The 24,673-nt window shown below is 45.2% G+C and overlaps 1 protein-coding gene across 2 annotated transcripts; it reads left to right on the top strand.

Annotated features, from left to right (window-relative positions):
- The first annotated feature begins 1,114 nt into the window (after positions 1–1,114).
- Positions 1,115–24,660, top strand: CREBRF (CREB3 regulatory factor). Of its 2 annotated transcripts, XM_057386553.1 has the most exons (9): positions 1,123–1,251; positions 10,727–10,904; positions 11,825–11,950; positions 12,828–13,914; positions 18,010–18,204; positions 19,865–20,054; positions 20,486–20,559; positions 20,911–21,033; positions 21,652–24,660. In XM_057386553.1, the coding sequence occupies exons 2-9, from the start codon at positions 10,896–10,898 to the stop codon at positions 21,765–21,767; spliced, it is 1,920 nt and encodes a 639-aa protein (XP_057242536.1). In that variant the 5' UTR covers positions 1,123–1,251; positions 10,727–10,895; the 3' UTR covers positions 21,768–24,660. The 2 variants fall into 2 exon arrangements, with proteins under 2 accessions (XP_057242537.1, XP_057242536.1); XM_057386554.1 differs by lacking the exons at positions 18,010–18,204; positions 19,865–20,054; positions 20,486–20,559; positions 20,911–21,033; positions 21,652–24,660 and adding an exon at positions 14,430–18,000 and having other exon boundaries at positions 1,115–1,251.
- The last annotated feature ends 13 nt before the right edge of the window (positions 24,661–24,673 follow it).

Genomic DNA, 24,673 nt, shown 5'->3' on the forward strand with positions numbered 1-24,673 from the left:
GACGAAAGAAAAACGTTTTGTGTCTGTTCTGCTGGGTGTTGTGTGACCTTCTCTCTGCACGGTGGTTGTGGAATGGTCTGCACCATGTGTGCCAGGAATTAACATTGCTTGGGGTGATTTCTTTTTTTTTTTTTTGCATGACTGCAGGAAAGGAGAACAGAGGGATTCAGCCAGTGCTGTTTAACAAACAATGCAGGGACCAGAGCCTTTATCACGCCTTGCTCTTTATTTTCCGACAGCAGAAGAGAACGTGGAATGTTCAAGTATAAAAGAAAGAAGTTTGTGCTTGGAATGGAAAAYGTGTGAAAGATTTGGGTGAAAAGTGAGAAAGGTGAAGGAAACTGGCTCTGCAGTCAAGTMGTGAAGAATTTAAAATCATAAACTCTAGCAATGTGTTAGAGCAAAACTTTAGGTGTGGGTTATGTCAAATGCTTGTGACTGCTTATGTTCATGTTTAGGAAATTCCAATATATGCATTTCTGCCCCTCACAAGAAATTGTTCTGGAGACTTYATAGAAGTTTATTTTTCCTCTAGTGGAAATCATGGAAGCATTTTACTCCTGGGCAGGGCTGAGTTAYCAGAGGTGGGTGGCTGCTCCCTTGTTTCCAGAATTAAATGCCGTGGAGTCTCTGGGGCAAACAAAGAAGAGATGGGGTGGAATGCAAAATCTCCTTTAAAGAATAGAAGACTTATGCCTTACAAATAACAAGATAAGAATGGCAGGGTCTATTTTTTTATTACATTTGTTAGTAATAATTTCTCCAGTTGTATCTGAAACAGTCCAGGCCAGCCACCTGTCACTGTGAAAGGTGGCTGTGCATGGAGCAGAAGACAGTAGGAAAAATACAGAGCTGCAAGTGGAAGATGGATGGCTGAAGAGGGTAGGTACGTGACCAGGGCCGCAGAGGAGTGGGAGCGGGGTGTGGGGAAGGAGCCTGGCACCGGCACCGGCACCGGCACTGCCGCAGCAGCCGCCGCCCCGACGCGCTCTGCCCGCGGGCACCCGCCTCCCCGCCTTAAATACCCCCCGCGCGCCGCTCCGCCGTCACGTGACGGGGGCGGCACCCGCCCATTGGCTGGCGCGGCCCCCTTCCCCCCGCCCCTCGCGCGTGCCCGCCCCCTCGGGCCACGTGAGGGTCGAGTCACGCGATTTCCGGGAACCCGTCAGGAAGGGACATAAACAAACAAACCCGGGGCCGCATGGAGGGGCCGGGCCGGGCTGCGCGGGGCGGCGGCCCCCGCTGAGCGCGGTGAGTCGGGGGCTCGGGGGGCCGGGGGGGTGCGGGGCAGCGGCGGGGCCGGGGGTCGGGGGGCCCGGGTGGTCCGGCGGGAGGAGGCGGTGTCGCCGGGCAGGGGGCTGCAAGGAGGGAGGCAGAGCGGGACGGAGGTGTCTGYCCGGCCGCCGAGGGCTGCGGGACGGGGATGGTGGCAGCGGCCCCTGCGCYCAGCTCGCCCGCTGGGGGGGTGTGGCTGCCGGGGCCGCGGGAGAACAGCGGTGCGCGGGGGGTGTCCGGTCCCGGAGCGGAGCTTTGGGACCCGGTGCCAGGGTGGGTGCGGTGAGATGGGGCTGCAGGGACGGAGCGCCGCCTGAGCGGAGAGTTGCCGGCGTTGTCCCCTCCAGCCTCCGCCCGGCAGGARCGGCCCGTGCCTTTACAAGGAAAGCGAATCTCGCGGCGAGCGCCAGGGAGAGGAAAGCGCCGTCCTGCCGGGGGAGCCCGGCCGCGCTGGGTGTGCGGGCGGAGAGGCTGCYCCTCTTCCCGAGGAGGCAGAGACGGGCTCGGGCGGAGAGGCTGCCCGAGAAGCCAGAGAGGGGCTCGGCAGGTCCTGCACTCCTCTACCTTTCGGGCTCGTAGTCGCCTCCTCCGTTTGCGACCTGTTTGAATGCCCGGGACGGCCGGGGGTGACCCGTGGGCGTGCGGGGTCTCTGTGCCCGGCGTGTCGGTGCTTGGGGGGCGGCTCCGCTCCAAAGGCTGCGGGGCAGAGGTGGTGGAGAGGGGTYACCGGTCTGCGAGTGTGGGGCAGGGCGGGACGGGACCGTCCCCACTCCGGCGCGGCGTTTATGTAATGCCAGGGCGGCGGGACGGTGGTTCGCTGTGAGGCGCGGCCCCGGAAAGGGGCTTCTGTCAGGCAGCGCGGGTGCGCTCAGGCTGCTCGCAGCCCTGGCGGGGGTCGCCGTTCGGGGGCCGCCCCCCGCGGGACACGGGCCCTGGGGCGGTCTGTCGGCAGCGGCGGGGCCGGGGGCGGCCGGGCGGGTGTCCGGAGCGGCGGGAGCGGCGCGGGGGTCGCGGGGCCGCGGCCGGGGCGGCGGGAGGGGGTTTGTTTACATGTCGCCTCACCCTAGCTTGAAAGGGCCGCTGGGCGGGTGAGCGGCGGGCGCGGCGGCCAATGGGAGAGCGCGCGGCGGTGGAGGCAGCCAATGAGCGGGCGCGGAGGGCGGGGCGGCGGCGTTCGGGGTAGGCTGCGCTGGGTGCTGGGCGGCGGGGCGGCCATGTTGGCCGGAGGTGTGTTAGTGGGTCAGGGCCGGGCCGGGGGACGCGCGGGGGACACGGSCACCGAGCGGGGCTGTGGCTGCGGGGGCCACCCGCGGCCCCGTCCCTCCGCAGCGCTTTGCCTCACGGAGGCTGTCCCAGCTGAGGTCGGGACCGGCCCGGGGCGGTGCCCGCGCACGGGGGGTCCCCTTGCCCGCGCTGAGGGGAGGACGGAGCGCGTTCCCGTCTCCTGCTCCCAGCCCAAATCTCCGCAGATTTGGGTTCTAAAACATCCCGGGCCGCCTCAGGAGCCGCATGCGGGTCTCAGCGTGTCCCCACACAGTGTCGAACGCCTCTCGGGGTCCGGTCGAAGCTCACTAAGGCTCCGAGCCGGGAGCACCTTGCCAAAAGCCCCTCATGTCACCGAGAACTCAAATCTAATCATTATTATTCCCCTTTGTCCCGAGGGTCCCCGCCGTGGGCGTTWTTCCCTGCCCGCGGCATCGCTGCCGTGCCCTCCCCTCGTCCCTGCCAGCCCCGCAGCCCACGGCATTTCTCAGGGCATCGGCTGCTGGAAGTGATCCGCTATCAAAGGCAATTTCGCTGTCACACTCGGTATAGGACACACGGTGTTTATTCAGGCTTCCCCATGCAACAGGCTGAGCGGCTCGGAGCGCTCAGCTCTGCCAGCTGAAATGTGCGATTCTCGCTTAAAGTGATCGTGATCGTTCTGTTGCTGTCACTCGAGGGGTAACTTGTTGAAATCATGCTCTGCATAACATGGAAAACAGAATCACATTCTCGTATTGTCTTTCAAACACTTCYARATGTTTTAAAGATTGTGTTTAAAAGGCCTCTGAGGTCGCTTAASCAAGGGCTTCCGAAYATCCTTGTGGGGAAGGTTAATTATGATTATTATTAGACATGTTTTCACAATAATAATTATAGAGAGGTAGACACAGGTGCTTTAGAAATGTGYTCGATTTTTATTGTTGGCAGCTTAAATGAGAAGTCAGAATTTCTATGGAAAATAAATCATAGAATCACAGAATGGTTTGGGTTGGAAGGGACCTTAAAGATTATTTMGTTTCAACCCYYYKSCMWKGSMRGGRMMMCYTTSMMYKKYCCMRGGKKSYWCMARMCCYRYCCAWCCTGGCCTYGGACAMTTCCAGGGATCCAGGGGCAGCCACAGCTTCYCTRGGTGCGATAGTTCTCCTGCAAGAACMCTTTGCTGCTAAAACAATCTCGATGGGATTCCTTTCTAGAAGCATAAATTAAAGTACTTCAGAGACCTCATACAGTGTCTGTAGCYGGTATTTTACCTGAGCCAGGAAGGAATTGCTTTCAGTTTGATGGGAATATTGCCTGATAAGAGCAATTGTGCAGCAGCGGCATCAGCATCAGAGCATCCTCCCCAGGTGTTTTATAAATAATAAGGCAAACAGCCTTGTGAAGGACAGATTGAAGTGCCATCAGCATTAGCAGGAATTAATGGGGAACAAATAGAAGCATTTGTCCGACTTATAAACTGATAGTGTGGGATAAATAAAAGAACCCATTGGTTTAGGTTCCCATGGCCTGCATGTCCATGCTCTGTGGTTTGGGAAGCTTAACTAAATGATGTTTTAACATCAAACCTTGATAAGGAGGTTTGGCAMTGCATAAAAAGTGCTTCAGAGTTGGTATTGGCATGAAAGTCAAACCAGAAKTTTTCTGAAWATTGTAAAGGTTTAGACATTGCTATAATAATTTCCCTGGTAATTTTTTTTTCAAATCCTTCTGGTTTTGAACTATTAAGCCATGTTTTTTTTACTTTTTAGACAATTTTGAGTGATGAATTTTTCAGATTTGCTGCTGGCTTTGAAGTATTCAGTACAGATACCCCATTTCTAACAAGAGTATAACAATCATAATTTCACAGTATGAAGAGCAGACCAGACTGTACCGTTCCCTTCATCATAAGACTTGTGTTGCTTTTTGTTTTTTCCTGGAAACAAGAGAATTAATTTTTTTCTTACTCTGAAAGACTCTACCCTATCAGACAAAAAATACAGGAACAGCCATCCTGTTGGGATGTAGAATATTGCTGGAGGTTGGAAGCTGAATTGTTGTTTAGTTTTGCTTTTGTTTTTTGYGTTTGCTTTCACCCCACCCCACTTCAGGGGAAATCTATGGCTCAGAAAAAATTTGAATGTTAGTTTACTACTAATTCTCATGTGCAAACAACTTTTCTAAATCTGCAGTTTTATTTTAATAAAGGTTTATGCTATGAATGTTCTAACTCTTAACAAGTTTTTAAAATTAATTGAAGTCTGTTAATGTAGTTCTARTAAGTTTAGCATGCTGCACAACCCACTCTTGGCACTAAAATAAGAATAAATTCTCAATCTTTGTTCCAGAACATACAGAAATGTGCTCTAGTARGAATATATTAATCTGGGCATGGTTGTTATAAAATATGTCCATGCAGCATGTTTGTTAGTTTAAAAAATAATCACTTTTTGTTTGCTGCAGCCTCTTGTACGATGATAAATATCAATCCAGGCTGGGATATAAACACGGGCTGGGGATGCACAGGTGGAGCAGCCCTTGGGAGAAGGAGCTGGGGGCTCTGCTGGGTGAGAGCTGGACCTGCCCCATCCCAAACCTCCCCCTGTGCTGGGCTGATCCCAGCGTGGGCAGCAGCAAAGGGGGGATTCTGCCCCACTCTGGTGAGACCCCACCTGCAGAGCTGCTCCAGCCCTGGGCCCAGCACAGGAAGGACCTGGAGCTGCTGGAGAGAGCCCAGAGAGGCACCAGGATGGKCAGAGGGAKGGAGCAGCTCTGCTGGRAGGAAAGGCTGGGAGAGCTGGGATTGTTCAGCCTGGAGAGGAGAAACTCTGGGGTGASCTCATTGTGGCCTTGCAGGRCCTGAAGGGAACCCACAGGAGAGATGGAAGGAGATGATTTACAAGGACTTGGAGTGACAGGACAAGGGGGAATTGCTTCAGATTGACAGAGAGTAGGGTTAGGTGGGATATTAGGAGCAAATTCTTCCCTGTGAGTGTGGTGAGGCCCYGGCACARKGTGCCCAGAGAAGCTGTGGCTGTGCCTGGATCCCTGAAAGTGTCCAAGGCCAGGCTGGATGGGGTTTGGAGCCTWCTGGTCTGATGGAAAGTGTCCCTGCCCATGASAGGGRTTGRAATGAGATKAGCTTTAMGGKYCCTTCCAKCCCAAACCATTCTGTGACTCTGATTCCATCAGTTACTGGGACCTGCCTATTTGCTGACAGAGCTGGAGCACCCCAGAGCTGGGAATTACTGTTGGTAYRGGGGGGTTCATGAGTTCCTCTGTTCTTTGCAGGGCTCATGGGCTCTGCTGCCTCAGGTSTTGTGTGTGTGAATGGATCCCAGAGCTTCTCTTTAGAGGTGTCACTTCCAGGTCTTGAAATCTGTGTGCTGTGGGCAAGTGGWGCTGGAAAAATAACTCTGGAGGAGGAAGGGATGGTCAGTGGAGGAAAGGGAACAGAGACAGTGAAGTAACAGTTTCCCTCTCCTGAAGGGAAGAGGCTTTGAAGAAGTGAAGCAGTCTCTGTATCTCTAGTTTTTTTAAGTGGCAAAGCTCCGTCAAACTCAGTGTCTGGGGGTCTTAAGCAGATGTTTTTTTCTCCAGGATAGAAAAAGCAGGGAGCATAATGTCTTAGATGCCTGTGCTGGCATTTTAATATAAATCCATCCTTGAGAAGGTAGCGGGACTTGGTACTTTGGTGAGTCCATGAATGAGACTGCAGTGGGTGGAAACACAGGAAGATGTTTTAAGAGTGTATTTGCTCACTGCTGTGAAATAATAATAATAATAATAATAATAATAATAATAATAATAATAATAATAATAATAATAATAATAATAAACTTAGTGTCTTTGTGATGGGAGAGAAAAGTAAAATAATTTTTTAAGTCTCGATAATAATTGAAGACTCATGTAGGAAAAAAAGAAGATAACATTACTCAGAAACAAAAGTAAGAAAAACACAGAATCACTGAGGTTGAAAAACATGTCCAAGGCCATTGAGTCCAACCTGTGACTGATTCCCACCTTCTCAACCAGACCAGAGCCCTGAGTGCCACATCCAGGCATTCCTTGGGYACCTCCAGGGACGGACTCCACCCAGCGCAGTCTGCACGTTCTCAGCTTGAAGACTGCCCTGAGCCGAGGTTGTTCTGTAATAGAAAACAAGTTGGCACAAACTGTGGAAGGAAAAAATGTTCTTAAGAGAARTGCAGGAGAACTTCTTGCATCTCTAACTGCAGTATTTCATAAAATATCCAGATACAGCCAACAATGCAYGGTACATAATGGTTCTTTCCAAGCACACAGCGTAGTTTTTGTGCTTTCTCTGAAATTCAGAGTTGGCCATGAATGTTTCAGCCTGAGCTTTTAGGTTTAATACTGTCAGGCTCTCGTGAGCTATTTTTTTATACCTGCATCAAAATTGTGACTTTGACAAGCTGTGCTGTGTGATGCAGTCACCAGCATGAAAGTGTAATTGTTCCTGTAATGCACTTACAGCAGGCATTTAGCTGCTGGGATAATAAGCACTGTGCAGCCAACAAAACAGCACAGCCACGCTCCATGTGCCTTTCCAATGGTACAAAATGCATGGCTAAATTGGGCCAGAAATAGCAACTTTAGTTACAGCCACGGTACAAATGATTCACACAGGTGACCAAGGAAGACTTTCAGAGGGGCCAACCTGAAAGCTGCAGTTTGGGGTTTTCTTTTCTAGGGGCTTCTTTGAAGTGCTGTGTTGTGGCAGGAGGGTGTTTTACTGGCCCAGGGGAGCAGCACATCCATGGGAGATTGCTCTGTGTGTCCTTCATGGTGTTTATTTGGAGTTTAGCTGCTGCTGTGGGCTGGGTCAGACCACTAATCCCAGGTAATGCACCTGCGGTTCCCCTCTGTGAAGTTCAGTCTTCCCAGGGATCTTGGTTCCTCTTTAGGAAGTATATATTCAATATAGGGGATTATTTTTAATTAGGATTTGTCATTAGATTAATTAGATCTTTACAGAATAAGCTTAGGTTCCTTGTTGATGACTGATGGGATTTTAACCAATGTGTGTGTGCATGCCTTCCTCAGTATCCCAAATCCTTAAATGCTAGATGAACATAGCTGTTCCCAAGATGCACAGAATCGGGCTGGAAGAGACCTTAAAGATTATTTATTTCAATTCCCTGCCATAGCAGGGACACCTTCCACTATCCCAGGGTGCTCCAAGCCCCGTTCAGCCTGGCCTTGCAGGGGTCCAAGGTCAGCCACATCTTCTCTGCACACCCTGTGCCAGGGCTCCCCGCCCTCCCAGGGAACAATCCCTTCCCAATTTCCTACCCTGCCCTCTGCCAGTGTGAAGCCAATCTCCAGGCCCTTGTAAAAAGTCCCTCTCCATGTGTGTTGTGGTTCCCCTTAGGTGTCCTGCCCTTCCTCAGGCCCCAGTGGAGGAAGGAGCCTCCTCCCAGGAGCAGGGTCTGGAGCAGAGCTGGGCACTGSTGGGACTCCAGATCTGCAGACACAGAACCAGCTCCGGGCCTGGCTCCTTAATCACCTTAATGTGATTTCCCTGCRGGCTGTTTCCAGAGGAGCCGGCACCCTGCCCACTGCCTCGGGCTCTGTATTCCACCTGTGCCTCTGCCTTTGGGAAGGGCTGATGGAAGGCRTTAATGGAAACTGTCCTGAGGAAGAAATTCCTGCTATATTGATCTTCAGTAATTCTTAATGCTGCTGTACTTGAGCTCTGCCACAGCTCTTTTAGTTCATTCAGAGCTGCATTCATTATAGATAACAAACAGCTGGACTATTCTTTTCTAACTCAGTCTTGGGCTGAAAGTGCCAGTAATGATAAATTCCTTAAAAATGGGACTTTAACTGCAGTGTACAAATTCCTTTCCTTCACAGCAAGTTTTGATTTGACACCTGTGCTTCCATATGTGTTRCTGACTTCTGCTGTATATCTTTATTTACCAGTTTGTGAGAAAATACTGGTAGTTAAATATAAACACCGGGAGTCTTTTAATGATGATCTTGATCTTTCTGGGAAATTTGGAAAGCAGKTGAAAGTAGGGCTGCTTTGTAGGGAGCATGAGGGATGCCAGGATTGTGCAGSTCCCTCAGGCAACATCTTTCTTTTTATGGTTTCACTGTGTTTTCCCCCTCCACAGACCTACTCAGAAAAATCCTGCATTGTAGAATAGTTGACTGGATCCTACTGGGATTCAAGTCACATTTAAATATTAATATTATAAAATGTCAACAACAAAATATAAAGAGAATTATGGGAATAATCAGATTAGTTGATACACTGCTTTGACCTGGGAGGAYGTGCACTGTCATTCTTAAATGGGGCAATAAGTTTATCACTCCAGTCTTTGAGATGGTAAAAGTAGTTTGACATTATGTTAAATGTTAAATCCTTTTAACATTTAAGGATTTGGAAGTAAGCCAAAAGCTGGCACCTGGTATTGTCAGTTGGTTGTTGGTGAAATGAGCATTGGTACAGATGAAGTTTCACTCCCCTTTGCTGGTTGTGTGTRGAATGGCTTGTGGTCCATGTTCTAAGGAAAAATACCACAAAGAATAACCAGTGAAAAGCAACAAATGTTTGCTTTCTTTCCCCTTTGCCTCATGGAGAATTCTGGCAGTTTCATTGTGAACGCACAAGGTGGTGGTGATGGTCTGGTGGTGGTGTCAAAGTACTCATCTGATGTTCTGGAAGGAAAGTGCTTAGGCGTGATTGGCATTGAGGATTATATCCTTCTCMCCTCTGTGTGTATGTCTGAGAACATCAGGGTTTGTTTTGAAGAACAGACCCTTTCTCCTAGCCCAAGTGAGGCTGAGAAGTGACTCAGCCACTCGTGCCATGTCCCCAGCTGGGAAGGACCAGTCCTGCTGTGGTGTGGCCTTTGCTGGCTCAAGGGAGATGGGATTGCTGAAGCCCATTGCCTGGAATGCAAACTTTCTTTAAATGTCACTTTTAAATAAGTAAAGGGTTCCCTGGAGGGTTTGGAGCAGAAAGGAGCTTTTCTCAGAAKGAGCTGGCTCATTCACTGCAGCGCCTGTGAGGAATGGCCACTCTGGTAGGGGTAGCATGGGTTCAGCTGAGAACTCCTGTGTAACTCTTGTTCTTTTATTCCAGCAGCTGTTTGCAAAGCAGGCTGTTTTGATAAGTAAAGACTCCTTTGCATAGTGTCTGTTTTTACCACAGTCTGATGGTCCATATGCTAAAGAGGACAAACTAGCAGAGATACCATCTGAAAGTGGGAATAATCACGGGGATGCTGTCATGTGCTKCTGGGGTAGGGCTCTGAGCAGAGCTCTGCTGTGGGAGAACACTCAGAGTTTACTATTTGTTTTTCTGAACAGGAGAATAAACACAGCCTGAGCAGATTGCACCAAAGGCTGACTTAGGAGCAATGCCGAGTGRGGCTTTTCCTTACATTGTTCAAAATGCAGGATTAAACAGAATATGAGGCTCGCAAGAGTTGTTAGACAAACATCTGAAGTTGGGCAGGTCTATAGAAACTCCTAWACTGGTAAAACTACCAGTAGATAAATTGGTCCAATTTCAACATATGCCTTACTTGAATTAATAGAGAAACTATTTTATTAGACAGCTGTGAATTKGGCAGTTTTTAATTTGTTYTCTTGGGGAMSTCTGTCYCTTCCACTCTGCTGCTAGATGGTGTCTGTGATCCTCCACCACTAGATGTTGCTGTGTGAGTGATTGATGTAATCTTATCTGATGCTGGATGGATTCATCCCTGAAGAAAAGGAGGAGATATCACCGAAACAGTATTTCTGCTTCTTCTGAAATTAGTATTTTGAGACTTTTGCCTGAGACATTTTTAGAGTTTATTGGCTCTGCTACGTTAGTCATAAAGGTTGTCTCTCTCTTGGATACCCAGCAGTGTGCTGGTTGTTGTTCCCAATTTGGCAGGGTTTTCTCTTCAGGTGTGTCTGTARGGCTGTTGGTCTCAGCACTGACGAAAAAAAGGCAACAAAATATAACTTGGCCAAAAACGTTTTTGCAGCAACTCTGTCCTGTAGCATCTGTGTCTTTTCRTTCAGTGAAAGATGGCAGGGGAAGRAAATTTCTATACATTCCAGCATGAGGAAAAGTCATTTTTCCGGGGAAATTCTTGCCTTTGGCTGTTTTTTAAGCTTTCACCTTGTTGGTGAAGGATTACTCATCTCCTTGGGGGTTTGCTGTGTTTATTCTGCACAGAAGTCTACAAATAGAAAAGCTCCATCAGGGTGAACTGAAGTTATCCTAAGGAAAAATTTCATTGCATGGATAGTGTAAACTCCCTGAGACTGAAGTAAAGCTGGAAAGGAATCTACAAGTGAATAAAACAAGAAGTTTGGAATTGGATTTGGGGAATCTGGGCTTGGAAATGCCTCAGGTAAGTCTGCTAGGATTTTATTTGCTTCTGTAAATAATTTTGCTTCTGTTTAAGAACACAAGTGACCAGCACTAGCAGGGAGAATGTGTAAGAGATTAAAGGATGTGTATTTTGTAGGGTCCCTGTAGTGTCTGTGGTGGAAKCTGTGGTGCTGCTCTTGGTCTGTATTTGTTCAAGCTTCAGCCAAGTTGTCTCTTGGTGAGGGAGGATGCCTGGAGAGCAGAACAGCCTTTTATTACTGCAGTGATTCACACATCAGCACACTGAATGACTTTCAGCAGCACAGTGTTTCTCCCTTCCCAGCCCTCAGGGTGAGAGTGTCTAGAAGAGAAATTGAGGTCTGGAATTAAATGTAGCAGAAGGCCTTGCTGCCCATTCCCTGCACGCCCAGTCATCCTGCGTAATGCTTTTTTTTGCCAAATTTCACTTTGTTCTTGAGAGAGAGGTAACACTCTCAGTTTACTTGTCATAAATTTTGCTTTTGCTACAATTTCATATGGAAGTTTTATGAATTCTAATGGCTCTAAACACAGTCCACACTGCTTTAGTACAAAATTATTTGTATTAAGGGAAAGACGCTGCCTACTGATACTCACAGATCTTGCCAGGACTGGCCCCCATCCCCTACAAATGCTAAAATACCCCAAAACATGGCAAACTTATGTTTCAAACCAGCAGGGAAGAATGAAAGAGCAGTGAACGCTCTTGCAGCTCTGTGGTGAATAGAAATGTGTTCTCTGATTGCTCCTGCATGTTGTCAGCTGCTCTTGAAGCATTCTGTGGCCCTGGGGATGATKTGCTTATCTGTGGAGGTAAAAACCTGCAGAGACTGGGCTGAAATGGTGATCTCTTTCTGTTAGTTGAAGATGATAAGATGCATTTTTGTATCATGTGTGAAATGTGTGTCCATTTTGTTGTAGCCCAGTGTGAGTGGAATGGACCCTCCTTTTGGGGATGCCTTTCGGAGCCACCTGTTTTCAGAGCAGACTCTGATGAGCACGGATCTCCTGGCGAGCAGCTCGGATCCAGACTTCATGTATGAACTGGTAGGTCACCTCTGTGTGTCCAGAGCTTCCTCTCCTTTGCTGACACCAAGTTCCTGTAGTAATGAAGGGGTGTTTGTTCAAGAATGCTTCAAGATTATTCATTATTGCTGGCTACTGCTTGTCCAGCAAATGTGATGCTTTCTCAGCAGGCACTTCTCCAGACTTCTCCAAACTGGGACAGGCTCAAATACTCTTTGCACTATCTGAGGCTGCTCCAAGCCATGTCCAGCCTGGCCTTGGACACTTCCAGGGATGGAGCAGCCACAGYTTCTCTGGGTGACTGGTGCCAGGGCCTCCTCACCCTCCCAGGGAAGGATTTCTCCCTGCTCTGTTCTGTTTCACCCAAGCTCTGAATGCTGGGGAAGCAAAATAAAAGTTGACTCACGAGCCACTTACAGGAGCATTCTCTCTTTTCTTTTCTTTTCGCCCTGTGTCAAAGGAGAAAGGTCACTTATGGTCATTAATTGGCCTTGTTAGAATGAGTTTTTCCAGGAACTGGTAAACTCAAGCAGATTCTGTTAAGCACACAGCAAAGATTGACCTAGATTACAGAGATGCCTGTGATGTCTGTCATATTTTAAATACATGGATATTGGTGCTGGTTTAGTTCCTGCTGAGCAGATGGATTTGCAATAGCAGGAAATTTCAGTCTTCATTAGAAGGCCACTGTCTTCAGAAAGATCTGTTGCTCAAGCACAAAAGCTGAATTTCTTTCTGACCCTCAAAAAAAGGTTTAGTCGAAAGCTGAGGTCTCTTCCTCTGTCACCACTCTCTCAACACTTCACTGGAATTGAGCTCTCCACACTAGATTAAGCAGAGGAAAGAGATGATGGGTACTTTTTTTGTAATAACTTTTAACTTCTCTTATTATTCACAGGACAGAGAAATGGACTATCAGCAAAGCTCCAGGGACAACTTGCTTTCCATGGAGGACTGCAAAGACCTTGAGAACTTGGAGTCTTTTACGGACATCCTGGACAAAGAAGCTGCTTTCACCTCCAAGTGGGAGCAGTGGGACACCTACTGTGAAGACCTAACAAAGTACACTAAATTAACCAGCTGTGACATCTGGGGAACAAAAGAGGTGGATTACCTGGGCCTCGATGACTTCTCAAGCCCRTACCAGGATGAAGAGGTGATAAGCAAAACACCCACACTGGCTCAGCTGAACAGCGAGGACTCCCAGCCCGTCTCRGATTCACTCTATTACCCCGATTTGCTCTTTAGTGGAAAACCAAACCCTTTAAATTCTTTGTTACCYGGCAAAAAAATGGCGAGCAGAGCAGCGGCGCCGGTGTGCTCCTCCAAGAACGCGCAGGCCGAGGCCGCGCTGTCGGACTGTGCCCAGAAGGCCAGCAGCAAACCTGCCAGCCAGCCTGCTTCCAGTGCCCAGATCATGGCCAAGACCAAYGTGTACAGCAGCGACAAGGTCAACATCCACGTTGAATGTAAAGACTACGTGAAAAAGGCRAAGGTAAAGATCAACCCGTTACCGCCAAGCAGGCCCGTGCTGAGCCAGGCACACGCCGACGCGGCCAAGGAGAACACCTGCTACTGTGGGGCTGTGGCAAAGAGACAGGAGAGGAAAGGACTCGAGTCCCCCCATGGSCACAGCACAGCTCCTGTTTTGCCTTTTAAAGAGACTCAGGAGCTGCTCCTCAGCCCTCCCCAGGAGGCCCCGGGGCTGGCTGTGGGYGAGAGCAGTCTGTCCGCCAGCACGTCCGTGTCCGACTCCTCGCAGAAGAAAGAAGAGCACAATTATTCTCTGTTTGTAACAGACCCTTTGGGTGAACAGTCAGCCAAAGGAGACCCCGAGGAAGAGGAGGAGGATGAGGATGATATTGAAGATGAGGACCACGATGAAGGATTTGGCAGTGAGCACGAGCTGTCTGAAAACGATGACGAGGAAGAGGATTACGAGGACGATAAGGACGATGACATCAGCGATACTTTCTCAGAACCAGGTACCGACATTGGTGGGCTTTGGTAATGTGGAAGTTGATGGAGTTGTCCCCCTTGTGGGAAGGAAAGCTTTTGAACTYCTGGTAGTTACAGATGAGCAGCACTGATCTTAAGTTGTGAGCTTTCMTCCTACATTTTCTCAGTGCTTTGCAAAATGCAATTAGTTCAAAGTATACAAGGTCTCTGGTGCCCTGTTTGTTGAAAAACCCCAAAAGCTGTGATCGTGAAACAAAAATAATAATAGAAAAAACACGAAGCCCAGCTGTAGGCTGAGGTTAGAGCAGATGCCTGCAAGTATGGCCTTCTTTTTTTGTGGCTCAGTGGTGGAATGTGCAGAGCTTTCTTGCACTTCTTGTAGCTTGGAATTTATCCAGAGTTGGATCTGTCAGGATGAAATCATGTCCTGAGTGAAATGATTTCATCATTACTTAAGTCCTACTTGCAGGTACGGCTTTTCCACAGAATCCAAAGAATGGCTGCCACTGAAACTAACGGAATGTTTCTTGGTGGTTTTCAGCTCTAACACTTAGTGGGTCTTCAGAGGATACTCAATTCCTCTCTCCYGCCTGTAGAAATGGAGCTCTAACAGCAGAAATAAGAACTAACCTTCACCTGGAAGGTAACAAAACAGTAACATTGTATAAAAATAAAATCTGCAGAGAAGGATTGTAACCAAGTATTCATTTCATTGCACAAAGTATTGCAATATTCACATCTGATAAAAGCCTTGTAGTAGAGTATAAGAATTAAAATGTTCAGACATTTGGCAATATGTAATTTTGAGGGGATAAAGCAGCTGAAATTTTTCTTTGTTGAGAGCAGCAGCGTCCCTAAAGCTTGTCAGTGTTTGTCATAATGAACTCTCTGATGAAATTATTTTCTAATTAGATTTCCTGTGTTGGCATTAAAYTCGTTAAGCATTATGCCCTTTATGTTACTTTCCCATGCACACAACACATTTTCATGAGCATTTTAAAGCCTCTTCCTCCCTTCTGGAGTGAACTCCCTCTGCTTTCTGGGGCCCTGAGCAGCTGTTCCAGCTCTGCAGCCCATGTTGYCCTGGAAGCCTGGGATCCATGGAGAAAAGAGGTTGTGTTATATGCTGTTGGTGGAATTAATTAATTGTTTTACTGACCAACAATCCACATTCTGCAGTAACTGAGGAGCTGGGCTTATCCAAGCTTGCCAGACCCTTCCATGAATGAAGCTTAAAGCCATTCACCTCCAGTATGGTGATATTAAAAATTTCCTCCTTTGTTTTGTTTGTTTTAGTAGGCAACATCTCCAGGTACTTTAATGATGCCAYTCTTGTGCTTTGTGTTGCTTTTTTACCTCTGAAGGTAAACAGTGGGGGGAAGCATCTAAAAATAGGCACAGTAGAGAAAATTAAACCTTCCACAGCACTGAAAGCAAAATCAGTTGGTATTCTGAATGAGGATGTAATTTACTGAAAGGACAAAAAGCTGCTAGTTGTTGCTGGCCCTTGATGTTTTTTATGCACAATTTGCTTTTGGTTATTCTTCATGTATGTTTATAGAGTGAATGAAATGCTTTCTTCAAGTGTTATCTGAGGAAATATTTAGATAAAGTGAAGGAGAAATAACTAAAAATGTGCCTGGCTCTCAGGCAGTTTTGGACAACAGTGTTTTTATTATCGCCATGACACAGATTTAGCAATTTTGGTCCCCTGCAAAGGTGAGTTATTATGGGAATTACCAGCCCAGACCTTTTCTAGCATTTAAACGTGGGGGGTTTTGCTATTACTTAGTATATTTTTTCCTATCTCATTTAGTAGGAGGACTTTTAAATTAACTGTTTCTGCTATCAAATTGTCAGGAGACTGCAGAAATGGGAAATGCAGCAATTTTTTCCGTTCTCAGTAGCACTGGCCAAGAAGTTAGTGAAAAAGTGCTTGTAGAGACATGGAGATTATTTTAAAAAGCTGCATTACATCAGTCTGAGCACCTGGACCGTCAGCTGGGGGAAAACCACTCGGAATTATTTGCCAGAAGCCTCTGTGGTGAAGTGGTTAAGAGGAGGAGKTCTCTGGGTTTGTTTCAGTGGGGCTATTTTTGGTTTTCACCTGGTAGGATGCAGAAGTCATGTGCACACTGTTCTCTGTTCTACTTCATTTAACCCTGGTGAATTTAAACCTGAAACCACAGCAAGGGATGTGAATAAAGGCTTTTAGGAAGGGTTTGGGAAGGGCTTGAAAGTTAAATACAAGAACCCTTTCAGATTTCTTAGAAGCCTGCTCTGCTGTGTGATCTTTGCTGAGAGGAGGAATAAATACAGCTCAGAGCAGCTAAACAAGTTTGTGTGTTAGGTTAGGACACTGCACTGGATTATTTTATGTAACTTTATAATGGCAGCAGGTCAGTGTTGGGCTTGCAAGGCAGGATGCATTAAGTCAATGTAATTTAAGTTGCTAACTTAATTACAGTTTGAATAAGCAAACAGGAAGTCCTGATTTTAACCTTGTTGTACATTTGTACGCTTCAGCTCTTACAGAGATTTGTTTTCATTGGTTGGATTAATTCTGTGTTATCGTGAAGATGGGCTCCATTTATATATTTCTGTCTAATGAGTTACAAAGCTTGTTTTTTAGCTGGAAAGCCAGTGGTCTTTTTGAGAGTATTTGGATGCTAATGTCAAACAGCTTTTGGGTAAAATGGAGCCACAGTTAAAATATTTATGGTGTTTAAAACTATATTTAATGTAAATTGTCAATAATTTCGGCCATACAACAAAACTGTATTCTAAAGCACGTTTCATTGTTTGATTTGCCTTTAAAATCCTGTCTTTCCAATAAACCAGAGAATGAAAGTAAATTAGTTGATGAAATGACAAGAAACAGAACTTCAGGATGGATTTCATCCTCCTGCATGCATGACTCTTATCCATACTTGGGGTTATGACGTGAAAGTCAGACCAAAGCAAGAAAGTTTGTTTTTCCTCTTTCAACTGGTTTTTCAAGCACAAACAGACTAATTGAATGGACTGTTTTAAAAAGAAGAAAGTGTTGTTTGTGCTGGTGGAAGATGAAGCAGAGCTGAAGCATATGGGGTCAAGGCTCACTCAGCCTGCAGTCCACCTATGGGGGGCTTTTCCTTAAACTCTATCAAAGTATGTGATGTTCAGAAATGCTCCTTTTTTGAGTAAATGTAAACTATTAGTATTTTATACAAAAGGCAGTGCAGTGGTTTCAGATTTTTTTTTTCCTTAGTATAGATTATCTTTATTTTCTGAAGCRTATCTGGGSTTTGAAAASCTGTGGTTTGCTTTTACATAGTTAYGGTAAAATATTTCTGTGWTGTGGACARTGGCATTACAGTTTTCATGTCCTTCATGAACAGTTAATCATATCAAGTATATCATAACTCACCTCTAAAATACTGTACAGCTTTACTGTGGATCTTTTATCTTCATCCCACTACAGAGGAGGAAGATGTTTTAACAGTGAATGTCCAGATCACTTCAGCTTAGATGGTTCTTTGATCACTGTCCTGATACAGAGCCCCTTTCTCCAGCCTAGCAGAGATCGTGGTTGGATTTATTCCTGAAGGTGTTTGGACTCAAGGAACAGCAGGAGTTGGACTMGATCCTAGTGGATCYCTTCCAACTCAGAGTATTYTATAATTGAATAATTTTTCCATATTGTCTTTTGCTAATCCATCTTTATTACCTGCTTCTCTTTCCATGCTTTTTGTCAAATGTGGAGGTGAGTTAAGATTGTGCTCCTGCCAATTTATGGAGAAAGTTGTCAGGGTGGAAAAACACTGTCCAAGGTCTGCTCTGTGTGCTTGGTGCTGRTGGGATTGTGGGGGACAAGAGCTTAGGAGGTCAGAGAACATAAAGGAGCTTTCAATGCATAAATAATTTGGGTTTTTTTCAACTAATGAAGCACTGTCAGAGGCTCAGTGTCTATGGCTGGATTTAAGGCAAGTACCCAGGAGCAGTTGATGCTGGAAACCAAGTCTGTTACATAATGCAAAACAGAGCTGTCTGTGGTTTTGCTCTTGAATTCTCAGTCCACTGCTAAAGGGCTACAAACAATTCTGTCACCAGTATATAAACAACCCCCTGCATCCTTTTAGGGTATGAAAATGATTCTGTGGAGGATTTAAAAGAAATGACTGCAATATCCTCTCGGAAAAGAGGCAAACGGAGATACTTCTGGGAGTACAGTGAGCAGCTGACACCATCCCAGCAGGAGAGGATGCTGAGGCCATCTGAGTGGAGTCGGGACACACTGCCCAGCAACATGTACCAGAAAAATGGGCTCCACCATGGTAAGAGGAGAGTCCTAATCACAAATGACTGCCTTCTCCTTGTGACACCTCCAGTAGCCCAATTCCCCTACTTGCAAGTGCTGACAAGTTGTGTTTCATTGAAACACTGTAAGTCTGTTGCTCAGGGTTCTGCAGTATCCAGGGGAGGCACAGTGAACACACAGTAGGGACTTTCAGTGTGGTTTCTTCCAGAGGAGTGTGGATGAATTGAGAATTGTGACTTCCAAGAGCTCTCAGTGGAAACCCCCAGAGTTCAAAGCTTTCTCAGTGTGATACTGTAAATATTGGATGGGTGGCTTGACTGCTGCTCACTCCTCATGGCTGCTCCTTTCAGTGCTGCCTGTGTTCGCAGGAAGCTGCGAGGGATTTGGGATGCCAAGTTCAGGGGGACTCAGTACGAGCTGAGGACAAGCACTAAGGCACAACTGTCTCTCTCTGCTCCTCCCTCCTTGTTTTCCTCCTTTGAAAGCAGCACAGTGAAGCAGTGACTCCTCTGGGAACAGACTATTTCCTTACGATGCCCTCTTAGAAACTGAAACCAGTTGCTCCAATAACTGTGATTTATTCCCAGTGAGCAATTACTGCACCACAAACATGACTGACATCACCCAAAACAAACCACTCTTAGGGAGATTTTTGTTTTCTTGTCACAGGACCTCTTTTAGGCTGCTCCATTTGATTTTGGCTTTGAAGGAGCAAATTAAACCAACTTCCCTGTTTGTAAGGTTAATGTTACCTTAGAGTTGAAAATTACTGCTTTTGACATTGCAATTGGCTTTCTCTTAAATCAAAAGATTGACTTTTGATTGATACTTGTAGATTTCTTCAGGGAAGAAAGCATTTTTTTTTCTTTAAATCTCCTTAGTTTTTAAAACCTTCTTTATCCTGTAGGAAAGATCAGTACCTGAAGTCCCTATCACTGCTTCTCATGATGGAGCTCTGAGCAGCCTGGYCTAGTGGAAGATGTCCCTAYCTATGGCAGGGRRTGGAAAAAKATGAGTTTAAGGTTCCTTCCAACCCAAATCACTCTGTGATTCCATTATTCTATACTTGTTATTAAACAACAAATAACCAAGAACTCAGTCTCACCAGATACTTGGACACTTGACCTTTAAGTCAAGTGCAAAACCAGGCCTTAAAGAGCTTCAAATACATCTAATAAAAGGGGTTAACTGGTCTTTATCATTTCATCTCAGCATCACTGAAGATTGTTTCAGTACCAGGCCTCAGCACTCAGAACTTTAACAATAGGATTATTTAGGAATTTAATCCACTCGAGTGTGCAGGAGGATGTTTTGGCTGCATATGAGTTAACAAGTTTACAGCTGGAACAAAACAACAGGGTTTGAACTTGTGACATACATTTTTCAGCACGGCTGTGTGTGTGCTCTCTGTCCCATCCAGTGGCGTGGCCAGCAGTATTTGCTCTTATCTGATCTGGATAGAATATGAATTGTATGAATTGTACAAAGCTCTTTGTCTGGAAATGCTCTTTCAATTGTGAGAGGCCATGGGGATCACCTGATTCCGGCCCATTCTCCTGTCAGGAACAAAGGATCCTAAACTGCCCCCAAAAAATGCATATTTAAGAGTATTTTCTCACGGGCTTGTGCATKTATTGTGTCACTTCCCAACTCCTTTTTCTGCATACTTACAACAGGAAAATATGCAGCTAAGAAGTCACGGAGAACTGATGTGGAAGACTTGACTCCCAACCCCAGAAAACTCCTCCAGATCGGTAACGAGCTGAGGAAGCTGAATAAGGTGATCAGTGACCTGACACCTGTCAGTGAACTTCCCTTAACTGCCAGACCCAGGTCAAGGAAAGAGAAAAACAAGTTGGCTTCCAGGTATGCATTGGATAAAGCTGCATGGATGAGAAAATTGGGATTTTTTTTCAACTGAATGATTCAGATCTAAATAATTTTTGCCTGAAGAGATCCTGCTTCACATGGCAGCTCCTGCTCTGGGAGTTGCAGTTTATCAAATGGGAATTACCTGTTTATCAGAAAGCAGGGCAGCTGGCACCCTGGGAGCTGTAAATTTGCCTGTTCCCTAGATAAGGATGGGTTTCCCCTGGAATTGGCTTTCTTAGCTGGGGGGCAAACAGCTGGTACTGTGATAAAACCCAYGAGTGTCAAATGTGAGCAAATGCAGGTAGCAGAGTGTTTTCAGTGAAGATGGGTGAGGAGGGATGAGTCTGTGCATCAGCTCTGGATGGATTGTTTGATAAGTTCATGTGGCTCTGGAATTTCTAATTCTTCCCCTCTTCTTGCTATAGGGCTTGTAGRCTAAAAAAGAAAGCCCAGTATGAAGCCAATAAAGTAAAACTCTGGGGTCTCAACACGGAATATGGTAAATACAACTCTTCCCATCCTGATTTTTCTTTTGTTCGGACAAGTCTGTATTTTGCACTGTGAAGTAAGCTGGGTCATAGAGAAAAGAGTTGGTACAAACCCAGCAATTCTGTTGGTACAAAACCAGTCCATTTCATAAAGTGAATGTAAATTGGGAACTTCCAATGTTGAGCTACTTTGTAGATGTTTGCATGTAAGGTCAATAGTGAAAATATTTGATGTAAGGTATTATACTTAATTTTACAATACGTATGATGTGGTGCCTTTGACACAGATAACTCTGTGTGAATAACTGAATCCCTTCCAGGGGAATATGCTGTAAAGCTAATCAATGTTTTTTTCTTTGCAGATAATTTACTCTTTGTCATCAACTCCATTAAACAAGAAATAGTTAATCGGGTGCAGGTACCTAAAGATGACAGAGGAATCAACATGGAACAAAAGTTGAACATACTTATTAAAGACACTCTTGGTAAGCAGTGAACTAATGTATACCCTAATGTATTTTCATGGATATGAAGACACAGAATCATAAATACCCTGAGTTGAAGGGACYTCAAAGCTYATCCYATTCCACCAGGGACACCTTCCACTGTCCCAGGGTGCTCCCAGAGTGTCCAGTGTGGTCTTGGACACTTTCAGGGATCCAGGGGGCAGCCACAGCTTCTCTGGGCACCCTGTGCCAAGGTCTCCCCACCCTCCCAGGGAAGGATTTCTTTCCAATAGCCCATGTAACTCTGCTCTGTATCAGTGTGAAACCATTTCCCCTTTTGTTGTCACTCCAGGCCCTTGTAAATGATCCCTCTCCATCTTTCCTGTAGCTTCATCAGGCACTGGAAAGTCAGTTAGGTCACCCCAAAGCTTCTCCTCTCCAGGTTGAACAATCCCAGCTCTCCCAGCAGAGCTGCTCCATCCATGGTGCCTCCTCTTGGCCTGCTATATTCCATTGCAAGCAATTTCTGAAATAGAGAAAAGAACCTTCTTCTAATTTCAGTTGTGTCAACCCAAGCGTCCCCTGGCTTGGTGTCACCTGTAGGAATGTGCCGTGAGCAGTGACCTAAGAGCAGCTTCTCTTGCCCTCCACTTGCAGGACTTCCTGTAGCTGGACAGACATCGGAGTTTGTGAACCAGGTCCTGGAGAAGACAGCAGAGGGAGACCCCACAGGCGGCCTGGTCGGGCTCCGAATACCCATGGCAAAAGTTTAGGACRGGATTTGGGCTGTTCCTGGGTCAGGTTCCACCTGTGCTGTCGAGTTCCTCGTTGTAAATGGCATTCTGGTCTGCATGTCAGCTTAGCATCCTGTAAACACTCACCAATAGGTTCCATGGGTTTCAAATAACAGTGTAGGAAAACAAATCAAAGCCTGGTAGAAAATGCTGCAGAGCATTTTTGGACCATAAACCAGATAGTTTCAAAGCTGCTTTAAGCTCAAGTGCAGAAATGAGAGTTCTCTTTCGAATGATCTAGGACCAGAATATATCACTGTTGGTTTAGAAACAAAACCTTGAGTTTGCTAGTGAAAACTTTCAGCGTATGCCAGACATTGTGACAGGTTTATGGTCCAAGTGAAATAAGAGGAAGCATTTTTTTGGTGAAGCTGTCAATTTAGGGAGTTTTTTGTTCTTTTTTATTTTATTTTTAAATAATTGGATTTTCTTTTCTTGTTCTTAGAAAAAAAAAGTAAGCTTTCTTTGCAACCATTAACTTGTACATAGCACACGCAGCATTAGAGCTAGTGTGCCATATAAGACTTTAATTTTCTGAGCTTAATATAGTATTTAAATGTCTGTGCAAGCAAGAGAAAAAAAAAGTATATTCTTTGTGCCTTGTATTTTGTGGGGAGAGCTATCAGTGTAAGCTGGTAAAGTTTTGTATGAAGAAAACCCTGAGGGGCAAAACCAAGCTGTATAGATGGTGAGATTTTAGGTTTTAATGTATTTGTTCCAGCTCTTAAAAATTTTTGAATGTATATAGGAATATGTTGAAAATGTAGATATATGCCACAGAGTCTATGTATTGTATAAAAGATGGCTCTAGAAAACTCAATTTCGGTACTTTGGCCGGAAGAAAACAAATACTTGCACATTAATGCGATTGTTTATTTTTGTACCAAAGACAAATGCAACTGATATGGCGAACTGCCAGTCTAAGTAAAGTTTTGCACAGCTTATATGATACTGTACTGAATGTAAAAACAAAAGAAAAAAAGAAAAAAAATTAAAGGTCAGGGTTAGGGATCTTACTGAACTGTGAAATTTTTTGTTTGGGTCCAATTATCTACAGAAGGAGCATTCATACATAACAATATTATTTTGCTGTTCTTGTAGTTCGCTTCCATGGTAGATAAGTTGGTGGCCGTCTTGGAGTCTTTAAATCTTTTTTTCTCTGCACTTACTGTAGGAGATTTTAATATATTTGGATTTTAGTAAGCTATTGGTAAAATAGTTTTCGACTTTGAGAATTTAAAAAAAAAGGTATTTAGCTTGTTGTAGTATACTTCCACCAAACAACCAAAATAAAATTATTTTTATTGTAACGTGTATATATGTAAAGAGAAAAAAAAGAGCTACAAATATCTAATTCCTTAGTTGCCACTTTTCCAGTTGATGTATTATTATGCATGTGATGTTTCCAAGGATCAACACAGGCTTCAAACAAAACAAAAAAAAAAAATTTATAGACTTTTATATTTTTGTACAGGTATTTCGAAACTAGCTTCTTCAGACTTATATGTGACTTATTCTTGTTAATTCAGTAGTTTCTATGATTGAGAAATATTAACACAAAGTTCTTATTTGCTCTTCTGCTAATAAGAGTTGGCTTTGTAGTCAGTGTTAACGTACAGATTAAAAGCTTTAGCCTTTGATGAGAAAGTCCTTTATCTCAAGGCAAGATCATTCTCTGGTTTCATGGACCCCCCTCCCCCCCTTTTCCTCCCTGTTCTTTCTCTCCCTATTTAAAGATGACAAAACACTGTTTACTGAAAATAGAAATACCAAATATTTTCAAATGTAGCTGCTGAAAAAAAATGCAAAAGTCCATGAAGGCTTTCTCCCCACTCCCTTTGGGGAATTTCTCCACTTCATTTCTAGTTTGTCTAAGTTTGTTTGTACTGTGATTCCTTTTTGTTTATAAGTAGATTATTTTTATATCCAAGCTTGTACTATAAGAGAAAAAAGCCTGAATTGGTAAAAGTGCAGGAAGAGTGGCCGGTGAAGGTGGTGGCCCTGCCACATTCACAGCTTACTTTGTACCTAAATGTTTTGGAAAACTCAAAAGGGAGAAGGAGGCCAAAATACCACTACTGAGCTGTACAGAAAGTCTTTCCTCCAAGAGGCTGAACAAATACCCAGGGCAATTTAGGCAAAACTTTGTAAATCCACTTAAGACTTGCAAAATCTGAGTGGAATGTGGGTGTTTTCATTTGAGGCGTTTGTGTTGTTGTTGTTTGGGTGAGGTGAGAGTTGGCTGCTGCTTTCCACAGTGGGGCTGCTGTGTTCCTGTTGTAGCTGGTGCAGTTCTTGTGGAGCTGCCCAGGGCCCATAAAACCCCGACAGAGAATGTGTCCTGTGAGCTGCAGGCCGTGTCTGTGCAGGGCTGGCACGCAGAAGTTGTCCCTTCCCCACGGGCGCTGTTCGTCCCTGTGCTCCATCCAAACCCTGCAGGCAAGGCAGCATCTCTGAACATTAAAGAGAGAGCAGTTTGAAATCAGGTAAAAAAACTTCTGTGACAAATTCAACTGACAAGGTATTTAAAARCCCCTCTTTTTACTGTCTGGGAATCCTGGGCAGCACACAACTTTACAGCTTTTTATTTTTGTCTGAAAACCAGACTATGATTTTGGTCTCGCATTTCAAAGTAGACTTTGAATCTTTAGTGAGTTCCATACCCTCGCATTTCAGTGTTTCCTATGTATTATTTTAAGTTAAAGCTTTGAAATAGTTGAGCTTTTTAATGTTGACACTTTATTTTGTAACTATTTATATGTATGTATATCTTAGAAAAGCACTTTGTTTAAAAAAAAAAAAAAGAGGAAAAAAAACAAAAAAAAAGAAACTGCGTTTTATATGATTCCTGCCACTTGCTGCTAACTCTGGGCTGGTCAGAATGC

This window comes from Malurus melanocephalus, unplaced genomic scaffold (genome assembly GCF_030028575.1).
Source record: "Malurus melanocephalus ecotype Western Australia unplaced genomic scaffold, MMel_1.1 scaffold_992, whole genome shotgun sequence".
NCBI classification, from domain to species: domain Eukaryota; kingdom Metazoa; phylum Chordata; class Aves; order Passeriformes; family Maluridae; genus Malurus; species Malurus melanocephalus.